General features: G+C 41.6%; 2 protein-coding genes across 3 annotated transcripts in view; both read left to right on the forward strand.

The window, feature by feature from the left end:
• The first annotated feature begins 512 nt into the window (after positions 1-512).
• On the forward strand, positions 513-11375 carry LOC138981778 (tripartite motif-containing protein 2-like). The gene is made up of 8 exons (XM_070354855.1): positions 513-790; positions 2499-2735; positions 3973-4166; positions 5540-5735; positions 6278-6405; positions 6915-7263; positions 8055-8225; positions 10313-11375. The coding sequence occupies exons 1-8, from the start codon at positions 674-676 to the stop codon at positions 10820-10822; spliced, it is 1902 nt and encodes a 633-aa protein (XP_070210956.1). The 5' UTR covers positions 513-673; the 3' UTR covers positions 10823-11375.
• Positions 11376-14902: 3527 nt separating this feature from the next.
• Positions 14903-20316, forward strand: part of LOC138981788 (zinc finger protein ZFP2-like) — a 44209-nt gene continuing 38795 nt past the window's right edge. The window contains exons 1-3 of one of the 2 annotated variants that reach the window (XM_070354868.1): positions 14903-14969; positions 17757-18004; positions 19297-19922. In XM_070354868.1, coding sequence (XP_070210969.1) covers positions 14953-14969; positions 17757-18004; positions 19297-19922 — 891 coding nt within the window. In that variant the 5' untranslated portion in view covers positions 14903-14952. The remainder of the gene's footprint in view (positions 14970-17756; positions 18005-19296; positions 19923-20316) is intronic. The other variant, XM_070354869.1, reaches the window with a different exon arrangement.

Below are 20316 nucleotides of genomic sequence, written 5' to 3' on the forward strand. Positions count from 1 at the left end.
ATAATAGGCATGTATATACAATGCATGCATCCTAACCATATACCGACAGTCAGCTGATAACACGATTCATTGTATACCTCACCTGTTATCGAGACTGTCATTATACCCTCGCGAAGTGATATAGACTTGATTGCAGATCTATAGATGTTGGAGACTGCTGTCTATGTGTTTGTGTCACTGTAGCGATACCAACAATACCAACGAAGAAGGTGTCGGCCAAGCTTCATATGTGTGATTTGAATCGACTTGCAAACCGGCGACGAACGCAGTGGTTTTTCTTGACAATATTACATGAATATAAATGTATTCGTGCACTGAAGTGTTTCATATGAAATGTGATACGTCTTGTGAGCTTGCCTATTATTTTCTGGTGTTGATTAAAAAGAGAGAGAGAAAAATCTAATGCGTGTTTAACAGTATTGTCCATGAAAAGGATTAAATACATCCAATATCATGTTTCGACAAGTTAAACTAATAAATGTGCGATAGTAAAAAAAATAAAAAATAAAAAAAATTTAAAAAAATGTTTTGACCGGAGTAAGTTCATTCAGCCGGACAGGCTGAACCCAAAGAATGTAATCAGCCGACAATTATTGATCGCTCACCAGTCTCTTGATTACAAATAGATTGTGCATGTGTATCTACAAGTGTGTCTCATCAAAAGAAAGTCCAAATGTCCCAGCATGAAGACATAGAGGAGGAATACCTGACATGCTACATTTGCTACGATGTCTTCACCGAACCCAAAACACTTACCTGTCTGCATCGCTTTTGTGAAAAATGTCTTCATGTAGGTGATACGGGAGAGATGTTGCTGACTGTTTCAGTCGTGTGTGTGTGTGGGGGGGGGGGGGGCCGTGTGTGCCGGGGGATGTGTGTGTTGGGGTGTGTGTGAGTGTGTGTGTGTGTGTGTGTATGTGCATGTGTGTGTGTGTTTCGGGTGTGTGTGTGTGTGTGTGCATGTGTGTGCATGGGTGTGTGTGCTGTGTGTGTGTGTGTGTGTGTGCTTGCGTGCTTGTGTGCATACGTCCGTGCGTGCATGCATGCGTATTTAGTTTGCATGCATCTTATTGTCTCTCTGCCTGTCTGTATATGTCTGTCTCACTGTCTGCGTCTCTCCGTGACTGGATGTCTGTATTCGGATGTGCGTTGTGCATAGAGCTCTTTACTTTGACCTTTCCTGCCATGTGCATGAGCACAGCTCAGAAATAACCAAAAGAACACCTTCCGTTGTCTCTTGCTCTCTCGTCTTGACCCAAATATACTTTTCACAACAAGCCTTCTAAAATGAAACATTGTGTAGCATTGTAAATAGCCTGGCATTAAGAGGTTTTCATTTTTGGTATGTTGCTCTAATGAGCGTGTGTATGTGCCCGCAAGTGGATGTGTGTATGTGTGTGTGTGTGTGTGTGTGTCTGTGTGTGCGTGGGTGTGTGCGTGTGTGTGTGTGTGTGTGTGCGTGTGGGAAAGTGTCCCATCATTATGTGTAGTGAACATCTGAGACAGTAGTTGATAACGATAGATTCATTTGAGTTGTGTATTGTGTACGTGATTGTGTTTCCATCTATTTAAGGTTTATTTGTTTTTAATGTGTATTGTTGCTGTTATTAAGATAATTATATATTTAAGATTGATTTAAGGCGCTTATGTTGTGTATTGTTGCTGTTATTAAGATTATCATATTTAAGATTGTAAGGCGCTTAGAACTATTTTAGGATTTGCGCCCTATAAATACCCTTATTATTATTATCGTCCCAAAGCCGGCATCAGTGTCAGGCCATATTGACCGCAAGTATATAGTCCGTTTTGACCAGGGAGTCAGTCATTCTGGGCCAGTCAGTTTTGACCGGGAGCGTTCTGGGCCAGTCAGATTCGACCGGGGGCGTTCTGGGCCAGATAGTTTTGACCCCCTCTATTCAATGTTGACACCCACCTACAAACTTCAAGAATGACTACGCAAAGATCACACACACACACACACACACACACACACACACACACACACACACACACACACACACACACACACACACACACATCTAAATATCCATACTTGTATCGGGGTGGACATTTAGTCGCAGGTATACCACTGATCTGATTTTACCGCTCGCTCTGTACTTACAAGTTTAATTGGCTAGCCTCAAGGAATCAAACAGGATGAAATATTGGATTCTTTTGTCCAGTGTGCGTGGAGGTCTTTGTTTTGAACCGTCTCAAGCCACTTACAATTTTGTCCAAGAGGCCAATCTTAGCATGTGTCGTGTATTTGCAAGGTTTCTAAGGTCTCCCAGAATGAGCCACAAAAAAATGGGTTCGCGATTCCTGCGCGCAGAAAGGTGTTTGCTCTGAACTCTCTAAGACCGTACTGATATGTATTGTAACGGCATGCTGTGTCGCTGACGATGATAATGATGCTGCTGATGCTGCTGATGCTGATAATGATGATAATGGTGATACTGATGATGATGATTGATGAAGTTTTGTTTTTTTCTTTGCAGGGTTACCTGGTCGGCCTCTCAGAATCAGCGAGAAAGAATGGGTTCCCGTGCCCAGTGTGTAGAGAGATCAACCCGTCTCCAAACCCAAAGCGTCCCGCCGCAGACTGGGCATCTCTCATACGCACTGACTTCCACCTCAAGAACCTCATCAAGGCGCTGAAGGTCAAGGCCTACTCTAAAGGTCAAGGAGGGAGGAGCAAAGAAGCGTTGCACCCGTGTGATTTGCATGCTGAAAAGGTTCGTTATCTACCTGGACTGTTACACTTCATAATATATTCTGTGGGACTGAACGTTCGTGTTGCTAACTGGCTAGGTTGGTTGTTTGCTTGTTGGTTTTTATTTATGTTTCTTCAACCTATTTGACTATTCGGGACCGAAATCCAAATTCACATAGACTAGCTGCTTATGATACCAATCTTATAATAATCAACATCATTACATCATAGTTACTATTTTTGTTATTCGGGACCGATTCAATTTTGTTTCGGTTTTTCAGTTTACATGGTGATCTTCCGTGTTTTAAACTATTTGCATTTATGAAATCAAAACTCGAGTCTTGTCCGGGGGGACGTCTCGGAATAAAACCTTCGTTGCATTGTAGTTGTAGTCGGGGTATGTTTCGGTAGTCATTTTGTCCGGCTGTGATATGGTCCCTAGCTTGGTATATAATTATTACGATACAAGAAATACATTGATAATACTGTGTGAAAAATCGTCTTGATACCTACAGATCTGTACAGGCTGTTGGGTGGGATCGCGTATCCCCGTACTTAAACACCCACTCAAAATAAACAGTCTAGTCGGCTTCCTGTACGGAGTAGGAATTCTGTCTTGAAAGTATTTTGCAGCTTATTGAAGAATGCGTCATTTAGAAGAAAAAAAATTCAGCAGAAAATTCCCAATTTGCACATGAAGTACACACTTCTTGCCGACTTCGTACGCATCGCTTTCGTGCAGACAATAGTCAGTTACAGAGAACAAAGAGCACACATCTAAATACCAAGCCGTTCGTAAGCCTGAGGCAAGTAACAGGTTTAATTTTTATTGATATTTATTTTGAGCTATCCAAATGTACCGTTCTAAATTGACGTCTTCCGATATGCAATACTTATGGCACAACCCTGTAGGCCTATCTAGCTTGTTGATCTCATACACACAGTAATTTCCTATTTAATGTGTTACATCAGCTGTATGAATGTGTGTGTGTGTGTGTGTGTGTGTGTGTGTGTGTGTGTGTGTGTGTGTGTGTGTGTGTGTGTGTGTGTGTGTGTGTGTGTGTGTGTGTGTGTGTGTGTGTGTGTTTAGTACTTTCATACCATCCTGACGAAGACAGTTTATCTGCCGAAATATTGAAAAAGAACAATCTAACCAGGTTACTGATGTGTCCACTTTTGTTTACAAAGTAATTTCAACCACAATGTCCATTATATTCACATACCTCCTATCATAATCTGTTTTACCTTTACTCCCTCAGGAACTAGACCTGTACTGTGTGGACTGCAGCAGTAGCATATGTCACCTGTGCGCTGGCATCTCCCATCGGGGATGCTCCCAGGTGATTACACTGACCGAGGCCGCGGCGGACCGCAGAGCTACCGCGGAACTCCAGCAAAGACACTTGGCCAACAGGCTGGGAAGACTGTCGCAACTCAGGGCTGAGATAGACATGTGAGGTTTTGTCTCTGCTTTTGAACTTTTGTCAGAGTATGTGTATTTGTGAGTTGACTAAGGAAAACAACAAGAATATTACTGTTGGATTCACCGACTTCAGATTGGAGGAGAAACGTCCTGGCAATAGACATATTCTGGAAATATAACGGGTCTTTATGTGTTCTGAGTGAGTGAACACTCTTGGAAAATATGAGGCACGCTTTCCCGCGTGACATATTAGGCCAACATGCACCAGCGAGTGGCCTCTTTGACTCCACACGGTGAGCAAGGACCAAGCGTGGAGACACATCCCTCAATATTGATTGGCCTATATTGTCACGCGGGAAAGAGTGCCTCATATTTTCCAAGAGTACTCACTTCTAATTCTATTCTAATGAAAACAAATATTCTAACGATATTATGATATTTGTGTACTCTCCTTTCCAACCCTCTACCGTACTGACTGGGTGACCGAGTGGTAACGCACTTGCGCTCGGAAGCGAGAGGTTGCGAGTTCGACCCTGGGTCAGGGCGTTAGCAATTTTCTCCCCCCTTTTCTAACCTAGGTGGTGGGTTCAAGTGCTAGTCTTTCGGATGAGACGAAAAACCGAGGTCCCTTCGTGTACACTACATTGGGGTGTGCACGTTAAAGATCCCACGATTGACAAAAAGGTCTTTCCTGGCAAAATTGTATAGGCATAGATAAAAATGTCCACCAAAATACCCGTGTGACTTGGAATAATAGGCCGTGAAAAGTAGGATATGCGCCGAAATGGCTGCGATCTGCTGGCCGATGTGAATGCGTGATGTATTGTGTAAAAAAAAATATCCATCTCACACGGCATAAATAAATCCCTGCGCCTTGAATATGTGCGCAATATAAATTGCATAAAAATTTTTTAAAATAAATCCCTGCGCTTAGAACTGTACCCACGGAATACGCGCGATATAAGCCTCATACTGATTGATTGATTGATTGATTGATTGATTGATTGATTGATTGATTGATTGATTGATTGATTGATCGAGGAAACGGTCTCGAATAGCATTAACTGCTGAAGAGACGATAAACCAACTGGCAGGAAATAAACCATCATAACCAACTCGCAGGAAATAAACCATCATAACCAACTGGCAGGAAATAAACCATAATAACCAACTGGCAGGAAATAAACCATAATAACCAACTGGCAGGAAATAAACCATAATAACCAACTGGCAGGAAATAAACCATAATAACCAACTGGCAGGAAATAAACCATAATAACCAACTGGCAGGAAATAAACCATAATAACTAACTGGCAGGAAATAAACCATAATAACCAACTGGCAGGAAACAGGGCTCACATACCCTTTTGCCAGCTATGTCCTTTTCCGTCTAATCCATCAGTACAGTGGAGAGTCTGTCGACACAACGGAGTCAAGCAGAGACGTCGATACGCCAGAGTTCCCAGGCCGCCATTGCGGCAGTCAGACGAAGGGAGACGGAACTGGTGGAAGAACTCGCCAGAAAGTTCCAGTCCCTCAGAGGAGACGTGGCCAAGCGGTTAGTGGCAGTTGACAACAAGATGACAGGGTGTCAACAGGTAATCCGTTGTCAACTCCTCGCCGGTCGAACAAATAGCTGTCTGTGTGTGGAAGGGATCGTAGTGGTAATGGTGGTTTCATTGAGTAATTTCTAAGGATTTAGGAAGGAAGATCTAGAATTCATCAGCATGTGCGATGCATATTCTAGCGTTGCATGTGCGGCAAAGAGGTTGTCGATTCCGGAGCAAAATGTGACGAAGTGCCATTGAGTACCTTTTTTTTTAGAACGCGGAAGGATAAGGGACAGCAGTTAAGGGGAGGCCTCTGCGTGAAGATCTAGTCCTTCAATCCAGATGTGGATCAACGTGTGCCAGCAAATTATATGGAGCCACCTGCTTCTTGGGGAGGAGGGTATACGCAGAAAAAACATTCCCTTTACTGCCTAAAGGGAATGTTTCTTTCTGCGTTTTCGATCCTTCAAGCCACATGTAGATTTTGTTTTTTATTATTATCCAAGGGATTAGCTTGTATCTGCTGCTTGGTCCCAGGATGCCTTTTAGACAAAGAATGTGGAAAGTGTGATTTCCTGTTACTTGTCCAGGTTCTGGAGACGATGTCGGGCAAGATGAAGTCATCATCAGACGCGGACCTCGTGCACAGTATGTCCTCACTGCTCAAGGAAGACCTGCTGGATGCGGATGAGCACAAGATGGATAGCATCCTCCTCCGGTGCGTGGACAAAATGGTTGCATGTTTGACTGCAATTTATGTTCATTATATGGTCAAACGCGGCATTTTAATTTCCATATAAGGTAACAGGTGGTTTACGGCTTGGGGAAACTATGCTTAACTTTGTGGGCATGCGCTTTGGAAAGCTCAACCATGGTAGTGTAATTATCTATTATCTAGTGTAATTATGCTTTTCTGATTCTTCATTCAAGTTCTTGGAAAGAGACCATATAATTTGGATAAGACCCACAAAAGAGACACTAAATTTGACACATCATATGAAATTACACACAGACGAGAATATGAAAACGGTTTGCGGACAATGCATGCTTGATCACGAAGGACAAGGTCATGAAATATATCACCTTTTCGTGTATAACCTTCTATATCACCAATCATGTTTTCGATTGTCGACTTTGGAGTAATTTAAACATTGTATAAGACTAGGAAATTCCAAGCCAATAAAGCTCCTATCGCTCATTACTGCTCGTGTTGTTTAATTTGAGCAGTCTGAAGAACATTCGACTGGAACACCGCCCTTCGCCGAACACCAGCGTCAACTTGGGACAAGTGTCCTTAAATCCAGGAACCCCTCAAACCCATCCGAAACAACCCACCCCCTCAACCAGCCCGGGCAACCGTAGTCTGAACCGTCCACCCGTCCCACCCAGACGAGCTCGTTCTCAAACCCTCGCTACCATGGAAACGGAACACGTGATCGAGACCACTCCCGTGAGACTAAGGACGATTTCCGGAAAGTTCCGAGAGGACCAGCACAGCCCGAAGCTTCGAGACATTCTCGTTCTGCCTGAGGAGAAGATTGTCTTGGCTACAGACTGGGCGAACCAGTGTATCAAGGTAACTGCTAAAGTTGTTGTAATTGGTGGTGTTGACAAACACTGGTGGTGTTGTGATTAACTCCCTCTGTTAGCGTAGGGCCAGTCATTTTGGAGAGCTCTTGGCATCAAGACAATGGTCACTGTTCTCCAGCATAAGTGCAAAGTGGGCATACAAATTATATCCTCAGACTCTGATCTGGAAGCATTCGGTCGCTGGGGGAGGGGGGGGGGGGGGCAGAGACGTGGTTGGGGTTGGGAGATGGTCTAGTCATTCAGAGCTTCTAACCCTTACCAAAAAAGTCCCCTTTTTCAACGAGCACGAGGGATCCCCGAGAAACGTTCGTGGTCTCTTGCCTTGTGTATCTAAAGCACATTGTCGAGCAAAAACAAAAACAAAAAACAAAAACAAAAACAAAAATATAATAATAATGATGATAATAATAATAATAATAAAGTGTATTTATATTGCGCCTATCCCTTACAAAAAACTAAAATATTTGGCTCTAAGCGCATTACAACATGTGTAGAGACTTGGTACAATCAAGTCTGACAAATACAATAACACAATATACAGTCGGTCTCTCAGGTAAAACTGGGAAAAGCAGCTTCGACATTTAAACACTGCTACTAAAAAAATCCTCTAACAATGCATACTGCTTTACAATATGCATTTATGTATAAATATAGTAAAAGAACATCGAGTTAATAGGAATTAAAAAAAATAAAAAAATAATGTGTGCTTGCTTACTCTCTCTGTCTCTCTCCCTCTCTTCGGCCACTCATTCCAACTCCTTTGTTTCTCGATTACAGGCGTTCCATGAGAGGCGTGACAAAGACAGCAGGCTGTCCCTGGGAGGGAAACCGTGGTGCCTGACCCGTCTATCGGACACTGCTGTGGCGGTCAGTCTCCCTGTGTCCACACAGATCTGTGTGGTCAAGGTCACGCCGCGTCTAATGCTGCAGTCCTCCTTCTTTGCTCAGGTTGGTTAGTAGTGATAGTCAGTACTCAATGTTTCTTAAGAGTGTTTGTTTGTTTGTTTGTTTGTTTGTTTGCTTAACGCCCAGCCGACCATGAAGGGCCATATCAGGGCGGTGCTGCTTTGACATATAACGTGCGCCACACACAAGACAGAAGTCGCAGCACAGGCTTCATGTCTCACCCAGTCACATTATTCTGACACCGGACCAACCAGTCCCAGCACTAACCCCATAATGCCAGACGCCAGGCGGAACAGCCACTAGATTGCCAATTTTAAAGTCTTAGGTATGACCTGGCCGGGGTTCGAACCCACGACCTCCTGATCACGGGGCGGACGCCTTAGCACTAGGCCAACCGTGCCGGTCTTAAGAGTGTTAAGCGATGGCGTTCGCCGCCACATATCTGTCCAGGCTTTTGCATGGGATAAGAGCTTCCTCTCACTTGGGCATATACTCAAAATCAACAATCGAACTGCTTTCTGTGCAGCCTAGTGGGGACTCTTTGCTGAATTAGTTTCTTTAACGGTCACCTGACAATCTTCAAAACTAAGTTAATAAACAAACAATTCCCATTCTGCACAAAAAGTTAGATTGTTGATGTTTGACTGACTATTAGGGTTTAACGTCCTCTTAGACCAACTGGTCTATATTGGGACAGGTATTGGTAAAAAGTTGAAGATATGGTGTGATACTTTGATTCGAACAAGCCCGCTGTGGCTGTCTTCTTCGACACACCAGCATTGGGTCTGTCTCGTCAAAGTATCGAAATACGATCATGATAATCGGAGACGAGAGATGATGCATGCGTGTCTTCGTGTTTTTCAAGCCCTGAGACTTTCGCTGTGAACGTGGGATCTTTTTCGTGCGCATGTGTGCACACGGGGGTGTTCGGACACCGAAGAGAGTCTGCACAAAGTTGACTCCGAGAAATAAATCTCTCGCCGCGAACGTGGGGATCGAACCCATGCTGATAGCGACCAACTGACTACAAAGCCAGCGCGCTACCAACTAAGCTACGTCCCCGCCCTTGATGTTTGGTGTATATAATGCTCAAGACAGTGAAAGCCTGGTCAGATCCGTGTCGGTGAACCACCAGGCTGTTGATTGGTGCAATGTGAATATCGACCAGTCAAACATATTTACTGGTCACGAGTTCAAGTTCTGAAAAAAACCACCAAAGGAACGTAAGCGCTGTAAATAAACACGACATGCAGTGCAACAAGAGTAAGTGTTGATAATACTGAACCAATGCAACCTCCTGGCAATTTGTTGCGGGTTAGTGGCGTGTATCTAAACTGAGGGATGATCTTATATATCCCTTGTCAAAGTTTGAACAGATTTTGTGGTGGTGAACATGATCGTTTCAGGGCCGGACTAGGTAAGTACTAGGGGGGGGGTTACAGATGGGGGTCCAGGGGGCGAAGCCCCTTGGTGGGGGTCCAGGGGGCAAAGCCCCCTTGGTGGGGGTTGCACCCTTGAAGCTGAACGTTTTTGGAGGGAAAGGAAGCCTCTCCTTGAACAAAAAAGGTAAATTCGACAGCAAGCTGTATAGGCAATGAAGAAGTATTGATCCAGATGCAACCCCCCCCTCCCTCCCCCCCCTCCCTCCCCCCCCAAAAAAAAGCGTTTGGGAGGTACATGCTTAAGCCAGGGGGGGGGGGGGGTGCGCAACCCCTGTAACCCCCCCCCCCCCCCCTAGTCCGGCCCTGCGTTTTCCCGAGAAGAATTGTACATGCATATAGTCGTTTTGTTGTATCAGGTTCGTCCCTGTAGGTTTTCTGGTGAACATTCGCTTGTCTTGTCATTGTAGGTCATGTCCTTCGTTATGCACGTTGCTGTTCATGAAACTGAATTATCCGGTCAAAAGACAAATAAAGTGAAATTATACAATTGAATCGAAAGGCAAGAGGCAACACTGTCATGGTAGAGAGATTCTAAGCAGGATTATGAGAGTGCTTCTCATCAACCAGTGCCATTGTATGCGACTGGCGAGTATTGACATATACCTGTAACTTATAGGCCTATTCCCCCGTAACTCACCGAATACAAATGATACAATTTCATTTTTCGTGTCTTTTCCTTCTCCACAGAAGCGGTACTCGGGTCTAGCGGCTCTTAGCGCGGACATATTGGTAGCCAGTGGCGGGAGTGATCCCCCTTGTGTGGACATCATCAACCTAGGAGGCGAGGTTCTCCGTTCATTCTCCAGTGACGGCACCACGGGAGGACAACTGTTCGCCTACCCAGGGTACATCACAATGATGCCAGACAAACATCACTTCCTGGTGTCCGACCGTCGCAAGGGCGCGCTCTTCTGCCTGGACACTTCCGGTCACATGAAGTCCGTCTTCCGGCCTCAAGGGAACATGGGATTGCGAGAGCCTAACGGAGTGGCGACGGACAAAGATGGAGCGGTTTACCTCGCGGAGACCCGTGGGGTACTTAAGGTGATATTCCAGGGTAAGGTTGTCAGGGCTTTGCTCCGGGATTCGGACGGTGTGGAAGATCCCAGGGGCTTGGCGATTGGTGCTGATGGGTTGCTGTATGTTACCAGCCATGAGGAAAACATTGTTGTCTTCAAAATACCCTCGAGCAGATAAACGAAACTGTTGATAACATGTTCTGTTTGATTAAGGGTATTCAGCTGGTATTTCCTTGTTTTTTACTACCTATTTTATTCATGTTTTTATTAATTAGTTAGTGGAAGAATCTTTTGTAATGTATGTTTGATGGTGTGTGCTTTTAATTAAGCGTTGTTGACTATGAATGTAGATGTAAATGCTTGTATAACTGTGTTTTAATTTTAAATGTGTCAAGCGCAAAGAGCATACTTGTAAAGTTATGATGTTGCGCTATATAAATGCTCATTTATTATTATTATTATTATTATTTACATTCAGTCAAGTATTATTTCCTTCTTCAGCCATAAGGAGCACATTGTCGGCTTCAAAATACTCACTTTCAAACCGACTACACGAAAGGGGGGAAAAGCCCGACCTATGAGTAAACTGGAGGTCAACAACAAATTTTAAATGACACACGTTTGACCTTATTCTTCAATTTGTGGTGGTTAAAAAGCACAAAAAAATCGCTGTTCAAGCGTCTGGAAACGTTTTACGAAATAAAGAAAGTACATCGTTTCGAGAAACTATATATATGTGTTTGTGTTCCGTTTATTACTAGTCTAAGCAGTCACGGTGTCTTACTAAGCCATTTTTGTACTGATATTCTCCTGCTAAATAAAAAAAAATAAAAAAAATAGGTTACTAATTCAACAAAACTGCTCTACAAAACAGTTTACCGGGCAGAATGGACGGGGGGGGGGGGGGGGGGGGGGTCACAGAGTGTCTCCCGATGATATTCATCCGCTGGGTCTTGACTGAAATACAAGCCATATAAAAAACCACTCGTGTTGTAACCTATACATATATAGATAGATAAATGTCACAGTGGAAATGAGAATCCAGTGAGATTCCGAATCGCACTAGTGGAGATTGAAATTCCAGTTTGCACTAGGGCAAACTAGAATTCTCATCTCCACTGGATATTTGTTAGTGAAGATTGGAATTCCAGTTTGCCCTAGTGCAAACGAGAATCCAGTTTCAGTGGAGATGGGAATTCCAGTTTTCACTAGAGGAAATAGGAATTGGGGGGAATAATGTGTTCAAAGGTTTATAATTGTTGTTTTAAAACCCATTTCATCTTGAGTCATTCATGACTTTAAGGCTTACTCATTTCAGGTATTGAAATGCAGAAATAAAAATAAATATTATTGAATTTATATAATCGAACAACACAGAGTAATTGCGCACAATAAGGTGTGGTTTTTATATTTAGTCAAGTTTTGACTAAATATTTTAACATCGAGGGGGAATCGAAACGAGGGTCGTGGTGTATGTGCGTGTGTCTGTGTGTGTGTGTGTGTGTGTGTGTTGTGTGTGTGTGTGTGTGTGTGTGTGTGTAGAGCGATTCAGACTAAACTACTGGACCGATCTTTATGAAATTTGACATGAGAGTTCCTGGTTATGAAATCCCCGAACGTTTTTTTCATTTTTTTGATAAATGTCTTTGATGACGTCATATCCGGCTTTTCGTGAAAGATGAGGCGGCACTGTCACGCCCTCATTTTTCAACCAAATTGGTTGAAATTTTGGTCAAGTAATCTTCGACGAAGCCCGGACTTCGGTATTGCATTTCAGCTTGGTGGCTTAAAAATTAATTAATGACTTTGGTCATTAAAAATCTGAAAATTGTAAAAAAAAATAAAAATGTATAAAACGATCCAAATTTACGTTTATTTTATTTTCCATCATTTGTTGATTCCAAAAACATATAAATATGTTATATTTGGATTAAAAACAAGCTCTGAAAATTAAATATATAAAAATTATTATCAAAATTAAATTGTCCAAATCAATTTAAAAACACTTTCATCTTATTCCTTGTCGGTTCCTGATTCCAAAAACATATAGATATGATATGTTTGGATTAAAAACACGCTCAGAAAGTTAAAACAAAGAGAGGTACAGAAAAGCGTGCTATCCTTCTCAGCGCATCTACTACCCCGCTCTTCAACTGCCTTTGCCATGAGCGGTGGACTGACGATGCTACGAGTATACGGTCTTGCTGAAAAATGGCATTGCGTTCAGTTTCATTCTGTGAGTTCGACAGCTACTTGACTAAATATTGTATTTTCGCCTTACGCGACTTGTTTTTATCAATATCATTCTTTCTTTCTTTATTTGGTGTTTAACGTCGTTTTCAACCACGAAGGTTATAGTATCGCATCAATATCATTAAATCATATCACAAAGTTAAAAGTTTATAGATGGCCTCGGCCATCAGAGCCGACAGTATTATTGTATTGTATTGTATTGTATTGTATTGTATTGTATTGTATTGTATTGTATTGTATTGTATTGTATTGTATTGTATTGTATTGTATTGTATTGTATTGTATTGTATTGTATTGTATTGTAAAACCACGACTACTGAACGTTCACTCAGTCGTCTATCTGTCTGGCTTTCTCACTTCTTTTGTGAACTCTTAGTCCTAAAGAAAGAGTGAACACTAGTCTTCTCCACTCAGTTAGAAATTTTGACTTGCCGCAGTTTGTTTTCTGCTAAATTGACTCAGAGAGTGGATCATGGAGCAAAAGGAGAAATTTTATATTCTTTTAGAGCAGCATCTTGAATCTTTGGTTACAAACAAAAAAGATGCATATGGTATAACTCAAGAAAAGTACAACAAGATTGAAGCGTGTCTGCATTCCAGCCCCGGACAAGAATCCCAACATGGAGCAAAATTTAAACACTGGAGCCAAAAACAGTTCAAATTGGAAGAAATTGGTGCAAGGGTAGGCAACTGTCTAACGAAACGGTGCAATTGCCGAAAAGCAAACATAGACTGCTGTACAAAATGTCACCCAGAAAGCACGTTTTGCAAGAACTGTTGATGGATTTCCAGTGAAATGAAAACAAGTCGCGTAAGGCGAAATTACTACATTTAGTCAAACTGTGGAACTCACAGAATGAAACTGAACGCACTGCATTTTTTTTACAATGACCGTAGTCCGCCGCTTGTGCATAACGGAGTGAAACTGACGAGCCTGTTCAGCGCGGTAGTGGTTTCGCTGTGCTGCATAGCACGCTTTTCTGTACCTCTCTTCGTTTTAACTTTCTGAGCGTGTTTTTAATCCAAACATATCATATCTATATGTTTTTTTAATCAGGAACCAACAAGGAATAAGATGAAATTGTTTTTAAATCGATTTTGGAAGTTTGATTTTGATCATAGTTTTTATATTTTTAATTTTCAGAGGTTGTTTTTAATCCAAATATAACATATTTATATGTTTTTGGAATCAGCAAATGATGTAGAATAAGATGAACGTAAATTTGGATCGTTTTATATTAAACAAAAAATTATTACAATGTTCAGATTTTTAATGACCAAAATCATTAATTAATTTTTAAGCCACCAAGCTGAAATGCAATACCGAAGTCCGGCCTTCGTCGAAGATTGCTTTACAAACATTTCAATCAATTTGATTGAAAAATGAGGGTGTGACAGTGCCGCCTCAACTTTTACAAAAAGCCGGATATGACGTCATCAAAAGTATTTATCAAAAAAACGAAAATCAAATTGCGGGGATATCATTCCCAGGAACTCTCATGTCAAATTTCATAAAGATCGGTTCAGTAGTTTGGTCTGAATCGCTCTACACACACACACACGCACAGACACACACACACACACACACACACACACACACACACACACACACACACACACACACACACGTACACCACGACCCTCGTCTCGATTCCCCCTCTGTGTTAAAACATTTAGTCAAAACTTGACTAAATGTGAAAAGGCATGTTTGTGTGTGTGCATGCATGTGTGAAGGCATGTAGCATAGATAGGCCTACAGTACTATTCATGCTTCATCTTTTATAAGCTTTTAACTTTGTGATATGATTTAATGATATTGATAATAAAACCTTATTGTGCGCAATTGCTCTGTGTTGTTCGATTATATCAAATCAATAATATTTATTTTTATTTCTGCATTTCAATACCTTCTTCTTCTTCTGCGTTCGTGGGCTGAAACTCCGACGGAAAGGCTCAGTCTCAATTGTTGGTGCAAGTGCACCGCAACGGTTTAGATGCACCGAGACAAAGGACGACGGGAACGAGAGCAGTCGTTTTTAGGCCAAGAGATTCATCATGGCTGCTGAATCGAGGTAACATCTGTTCTGTTTTTGCTTCTGTCCAGTGGTTGAGAATAGAACGCTCTGATGCATTAGTTGTAATGATTCCTGCTTTTAGAGTAAAACTTTCAACTTTGGGATGATTAAATACCAGACCATATTCAAAGACAGAAAACTAGAGCCAGTCTGGACTCGACTAAAATCGCGAATGTTTTTTGCAGTGGCCTTGATGTGGAAGCTCTGCGGCTTATTGGCTTTTCTTCCAATTCGAAGAAATCGGATACACGCGAATATATGATTCAGACAATCTGGTTTACAGACATTTTTGATGCTATTGTATTTGGGGAGTTTTTATCGAAGAGTTTTCATTTTCATTTTGTTTTCCTTTATTTATTTTTTTACCACTTCCCGGTAATGGATTTTTGCGAGTAGCCTCCCTTGAAGCAGACCGCACGTCTGCATTTTATTTTCATTCGTTCCTTGAATTAGAATGGCCCAGACACATTTTTGGTTGCAATTATGATTCATTTGTAGAACAAATGTAATAATCTGACTGCATGTGCCCGCCGGTAGACTACTAAGTCAAAGTTTTGGATTCTGCCGGTGTGACGTTTTCATCTTTCGCCGTGTTGATATTTCGCTTCTCGGCCTCGTTGATCTAGTATAAACTCTAAACTGAACAAAAAGACACCCTTCGATAGTACTGATGAGCGACCTTGTGTACCTTACATTCATGGGGCCAAATTTGTGCAACCAATTTGTTTTATTTAACTTAGAAATTTGATTCATCCTAAAATGTTTTCCTTCTTACTCAAGGGACGTAACCACTCAGTACACGTGTCGGGCGCAAAGTAAGAATCCGGGGCAGAGTTGGAATAATCGGGATTTCCCGAAACCTCATGTGATTTCCAACAAAGAGCCGCATTTCCGGAAACGAGCTGCCTCGTTTTAGAAATGGCAACCCTTCGACTGGCATAAAAAAGTATACCCTTTTCACAGGTCATGAATAAGGTTTATGAAAAAGCAAGGTCTTATACAGGGGAAGTCTTGAATTGGGGGGGGGGGGGGGGGGGTACACTGTGTAACTCTCAGTCTCAGTGACACTCGGCGCATGCAGCTAGCTAGTTGCTGCTGTCTCGATCTATTTTGAACACAATGATTTTTTTTTCTCAGAGTAGTGTTAGTTTGTTACAACAGGCTAAAATCATCTTTTATTTGAATCAACATTTTGCAACAATCAATCACATCAATATAGCGCACAGACTTGCACATCACGTTTCAAGAGCCTAGATTACCGTGCAGTGACAAGAGCCTACTCAGTAAAGGGACGTAATGCTGTTGTTGCAAACCATCTCGTCATCGGCGCTTTTCCGGAAATGACCTGCGCTTTGTTGGAATTCCAACAATGGCCGCCATTGTAGGAATTCCAACTTTGTGCTACGCGATTCTAGAAATGTACCGCGCGCAGCCCAGAGCGACTGTGTGAGTTTAATATACAATCGATAGTTACCAGTGAAAAGTTATATCGGAACACTCTTGTTGTGGTTTTGTTGTTGTAAAATGTAAGATCTGAAACGTTAAAAATTACGTAAAATTGGTGCGTTTTGGTTGAGTGGGATGGGTCGTTGAACTGTGTTGTAACAGCCCGCCGAAGTTATCAAAAGTGTTTTTGCTTTTTGTAATTCGGTTGGTTTGGTGCGTTATAGAATGCATCTGCTTTTTCAAGACTAAGCATTGATCACTTTAAAACACAAAGATCATCATGGGCCATCATGACTTGCATCATTTTACATCGCATTCTAAGAAAGAGCAGAATTCTCACTATGCGCGCGGTACATTTCTAGAATCGCGTAGCGCAAAGTTGGAATTCCTACAATGGCGGCCATGTTTTTATTACTTAGTTAGTGGAATTGGGAAGAATCTTTTGTAATGTATGTTTGATGGTGTATTCTTTTAATTAAGCGTTGCTGACTATGAATGTAGATGTAAATGCTTGTATAACTGTGTTTTAATTTTAAATGTGTCAAGCGCAAAGAGCATAATTGTAAAGTTATGATGTTGCGCTATATAAATGCTCATTTATTATTATTATTATTATTGTTGGAATTCCAACAAAGCGCAGGTCATTTCCGGAAAAGCGCCGATGACGAGATGGGTTTGGGGGTGAAATCTATTAAATTTTACCACCAATTTTCTTCACATGCAAGAAACTGACATGCTTTTCGTCCATAAATGATTTCACTTCTTAATTTTACCAGGAAACAACATTTCAGTCTCGAGTATATGTCGAGGGGGAAATATGTACACAGGCGAAAGATGAAATCGTGACACCGGCGTTACCCCTGCAGCTGATGCAGATGCAGATGCCTGTCAAAACCATTAACCCACATCAAGAATGCATAATTTTTATATATATTTTAACAAATCTCGGAAGAAAGTCTCTGCAGACTTTCAATTGTTTCTTTCACAATTTCTGATGTTTTATATATATATATATATATATACACTGTTTGTTATGGACTGATTGAAGATATAGGCTTCCGTGTTTTTTGGGGGGACATATTTTCATCATTATAATTTGTAAGTCAGCACCTTAGTCACCACTGGTTTGCATGCATACCCCCCCCCCCCCCCCCTAATTAAAGTGTGATTGACATATGTTGACCATATATGCATAACCCAATCAATTTGTATACAGCCAACCCTAAACCCTTTTTTCATTTGACTCTGGGGGGGGGGGGGGGGCATGGTAACTGTAATTGATTTATTTCAAATCATTAAAGAACAGTATAATATACTCATTACTGTCCTTTTTTCCAGCAGTCTGGCATCTGTGAACACAGAAATGATGTTGGAGGAACCACTGAAACAGATTGCCGAGGAGAAATACCACCACATGACCGCTGCCCTTGTTCAAGAGCTGCTGGCCCTGCCTGACATACATTTTGTTCATCTGACCGGCCACATGGGCGTCACAATTAACGGCTCCATTACTTTCATCATTTCTCCGCATCCTTCTGCACCACCAGGAGAGAGTACAAGTACAACAACAAGTGATGCGTCTGCAGGTATTGTGGTGAAATCCAAACAAAGACTATTAAGCTGCTAGTTAACGTTTCATTTCCACTCCAGAGTCATGTAAGAAGAAGAAAAAAGTTTTAAAAAGTCAGTATATAAAAAAGTTTATGTATGATTTTGCAAACTGAAACTGACACGGGTGTCACTGTCAGTCTATAAAAATTAAAAAAATTAACTCATCAAATAAAGATAACTTTCTTGTGTACTGTTCAATGTGGGATTTTTTTTTATCGAGTTTATTTCATGACTGACGCCCATGTAAATCTGAAAACAACAATACATTCCTACTTTGCACAGGCACCAGCCAGGCTGTTGAATTTTGGTTGATGTTTTAGTGGAAGCAAGCAGGCCTTTTTAAACCCCATATCCTATAGCCATAGACACATGTAAATAACTTGGACAGATCGATCTATAATGGTGTACATTGTTATTCAAGTTTTGGTCTTTCATATATCAATAATTCAAAAGACATTTTAGACAAAAGAAATGATGACACTAAAAACATAAATTGGCTAGCAACCCTAACGGTAACAGCTTACATCAGTTAGAAATTTGTTTGAATTTAATATACGTTAATTGGATCTGTGATCCAAACATGGCTTTTGGTCAATCGAGATGGAAGTTTATTCCACAAGCCCGTAGGGCGAGTGGAATAAACTGCCATCGAGATTGACCAAAAGCCATATTTGGATCACAGATCCAATTAACATATATATATCTCGACATTCACTGGTCTTAGGGTTTTTGTTTTCAAAGAAGAAAGAAACTTGCTTGAACACGGACCACTTCTCCGAGCAAAATCAACAAACCTAATCACTCGCATTCCACCTCAAGGTCTCGGCCAACCAAGACTATGGCATACTCGTAGCAAAGCCGCCGAATGGTACCGTAAACCAAGAATAGTGACGTAAGAGAATAGAATGTCGTCTTTTGATTTGGAACGTGACGTGTTTCAGAACTTCTTTTGGACAACTCGGATGGTCTTCTGCGTAGTGGTTGGCACGAGATTCTTTTTCTTCTTCGACAGTTCATCCTCCGATACTGTAGCAAAACGTTTCATCTTTTTTTCACTTTCGAATATGCGGACGACTGAACTTGACCGCTAAAAAGTAGTTCTTTCGGTATTATTACGCCGAGTCTGAACATGAGGTCTGAACATTGTTTTTAGGCAGGATCTAGGTGAAAGCGAGGCTGTTCTTATCTCTGTGTACAGTCGAAAGAGAGAGAGAAATACATGTCGAGACATAGTAACTTTTTTTCTGGTTTCTTTTGTACATTGCAGGACTTGAAATTCAGGTTGACAATGCTTCCAGCTTGCCCATCAAGAAAGAAGCAAACCAGAGTGAATGCCATTGTCGAAACAGTGCATCCATACAGACAGAAAACTTAGACAGTGTTGAAATTAAGCCAAACACTGGTGAAGGTGATGTTGTCGGCCATTGTACAAACGCAGATTTTGCCAACACTCTCGCCAAAGAAATTCTCCACAAAGTGCAGAGCTCCGAGAAGGCAGTGCAAGTGACAGAAAAGCAGCGCCCCCGTGCCTCACAAAAGCGCTCTCCACGAAAAAGAGGGCGGCCGAGAAAAGTGGTTAGTGCTACTGCTAGTGAGGATACTGCACCAGTCAGTTTTTATGTACAAGAGAATGAGAATCAAGATGCTGAAGCTGACGCAAGAGAGGATGAAGCAGCAGAGGAGGCGGAGGAAGAGAGTAACACAGAACAGACCCAGGAAGAAGAAGGATTGACAGAAGATGGTACAGAGCGGCAGTGTCCGGTGTGCAATAAAAAGTTCCCGGCAGAAAAAAGAGCTGGGTTTAAAAGACATGTGAAATCCCACGCGCAGCGTGTGCAGTGTAAGACTTGTGGGAAGTGGCTGTCTTCTCCTGACGCCTTGAAGAATCATCAGGTGTGTGCGATGTGTGTGTTTGTGAGAGAATGGAGTGTTATAACTATGAGAGACAGTGTGTGTGTGTTTGTTTGTGCGTGTGTGTTGTAGCTATTGCCTTGTGAGTATTATGTGTGTATACATGTGTCTAAAAAGTATAAGAGAGAGAAATCGAGGGAGAACAACAGAGTGAAAGATTGTTTTGATAAAACGAGGCTTTAAAATATTACTACCCAGTATGATGAACATTTAAAAATGAAATAGGGTTACCGGTACTTAACTTTATATGTGATATATAATATGCAATATAATATATGCATGTATATTTTAAGAATAGGCCACAGCTAGGTCAAGGAATAAAAGTTTAAATATTTTTTATTTTTTTATTTTGTGTCAGCAGTACATTGAAGCAAAT

This window comes from Littorina saxatilis, linkage group LG12 (genome assembly GCF_037325665.1).
Source record: "Littorina saxatilis isolate snail1 linkage group LG12, US_GU_Lsax_2.0, whole genome shotgun sequence".
NCBI classification, from domain to species: domain Eukaryota; kingdom Metazoa; phylum Mollusca; class Gastropoda; order Littorinimorpha; family Littorinidae; genus Littorina; species Littorina saxatilis.

Coding starts and splice junctions, on each gene's coding strand:
- LOC138981778 (XM_070354855.1), top strand. CDS start 674: ATGTCCCAGCATGAAGACATAGAGGAGGAATACCTGACATGCTACATT. Junction 791..2,498: donor TTTGTGAAAAATGTCTTCAT/GTAGGTGATACG, acceptor TTTTCTTTGCAG/GGTTACCTGGTCGGCCTCTC. Junction 2,736..3,972: donor GTGATTTGCATGCTGAAAAG/GTTCGTTATCTA, acceptor TTACTCCCTCAG/GAACTAGACCTGTACTGTGT.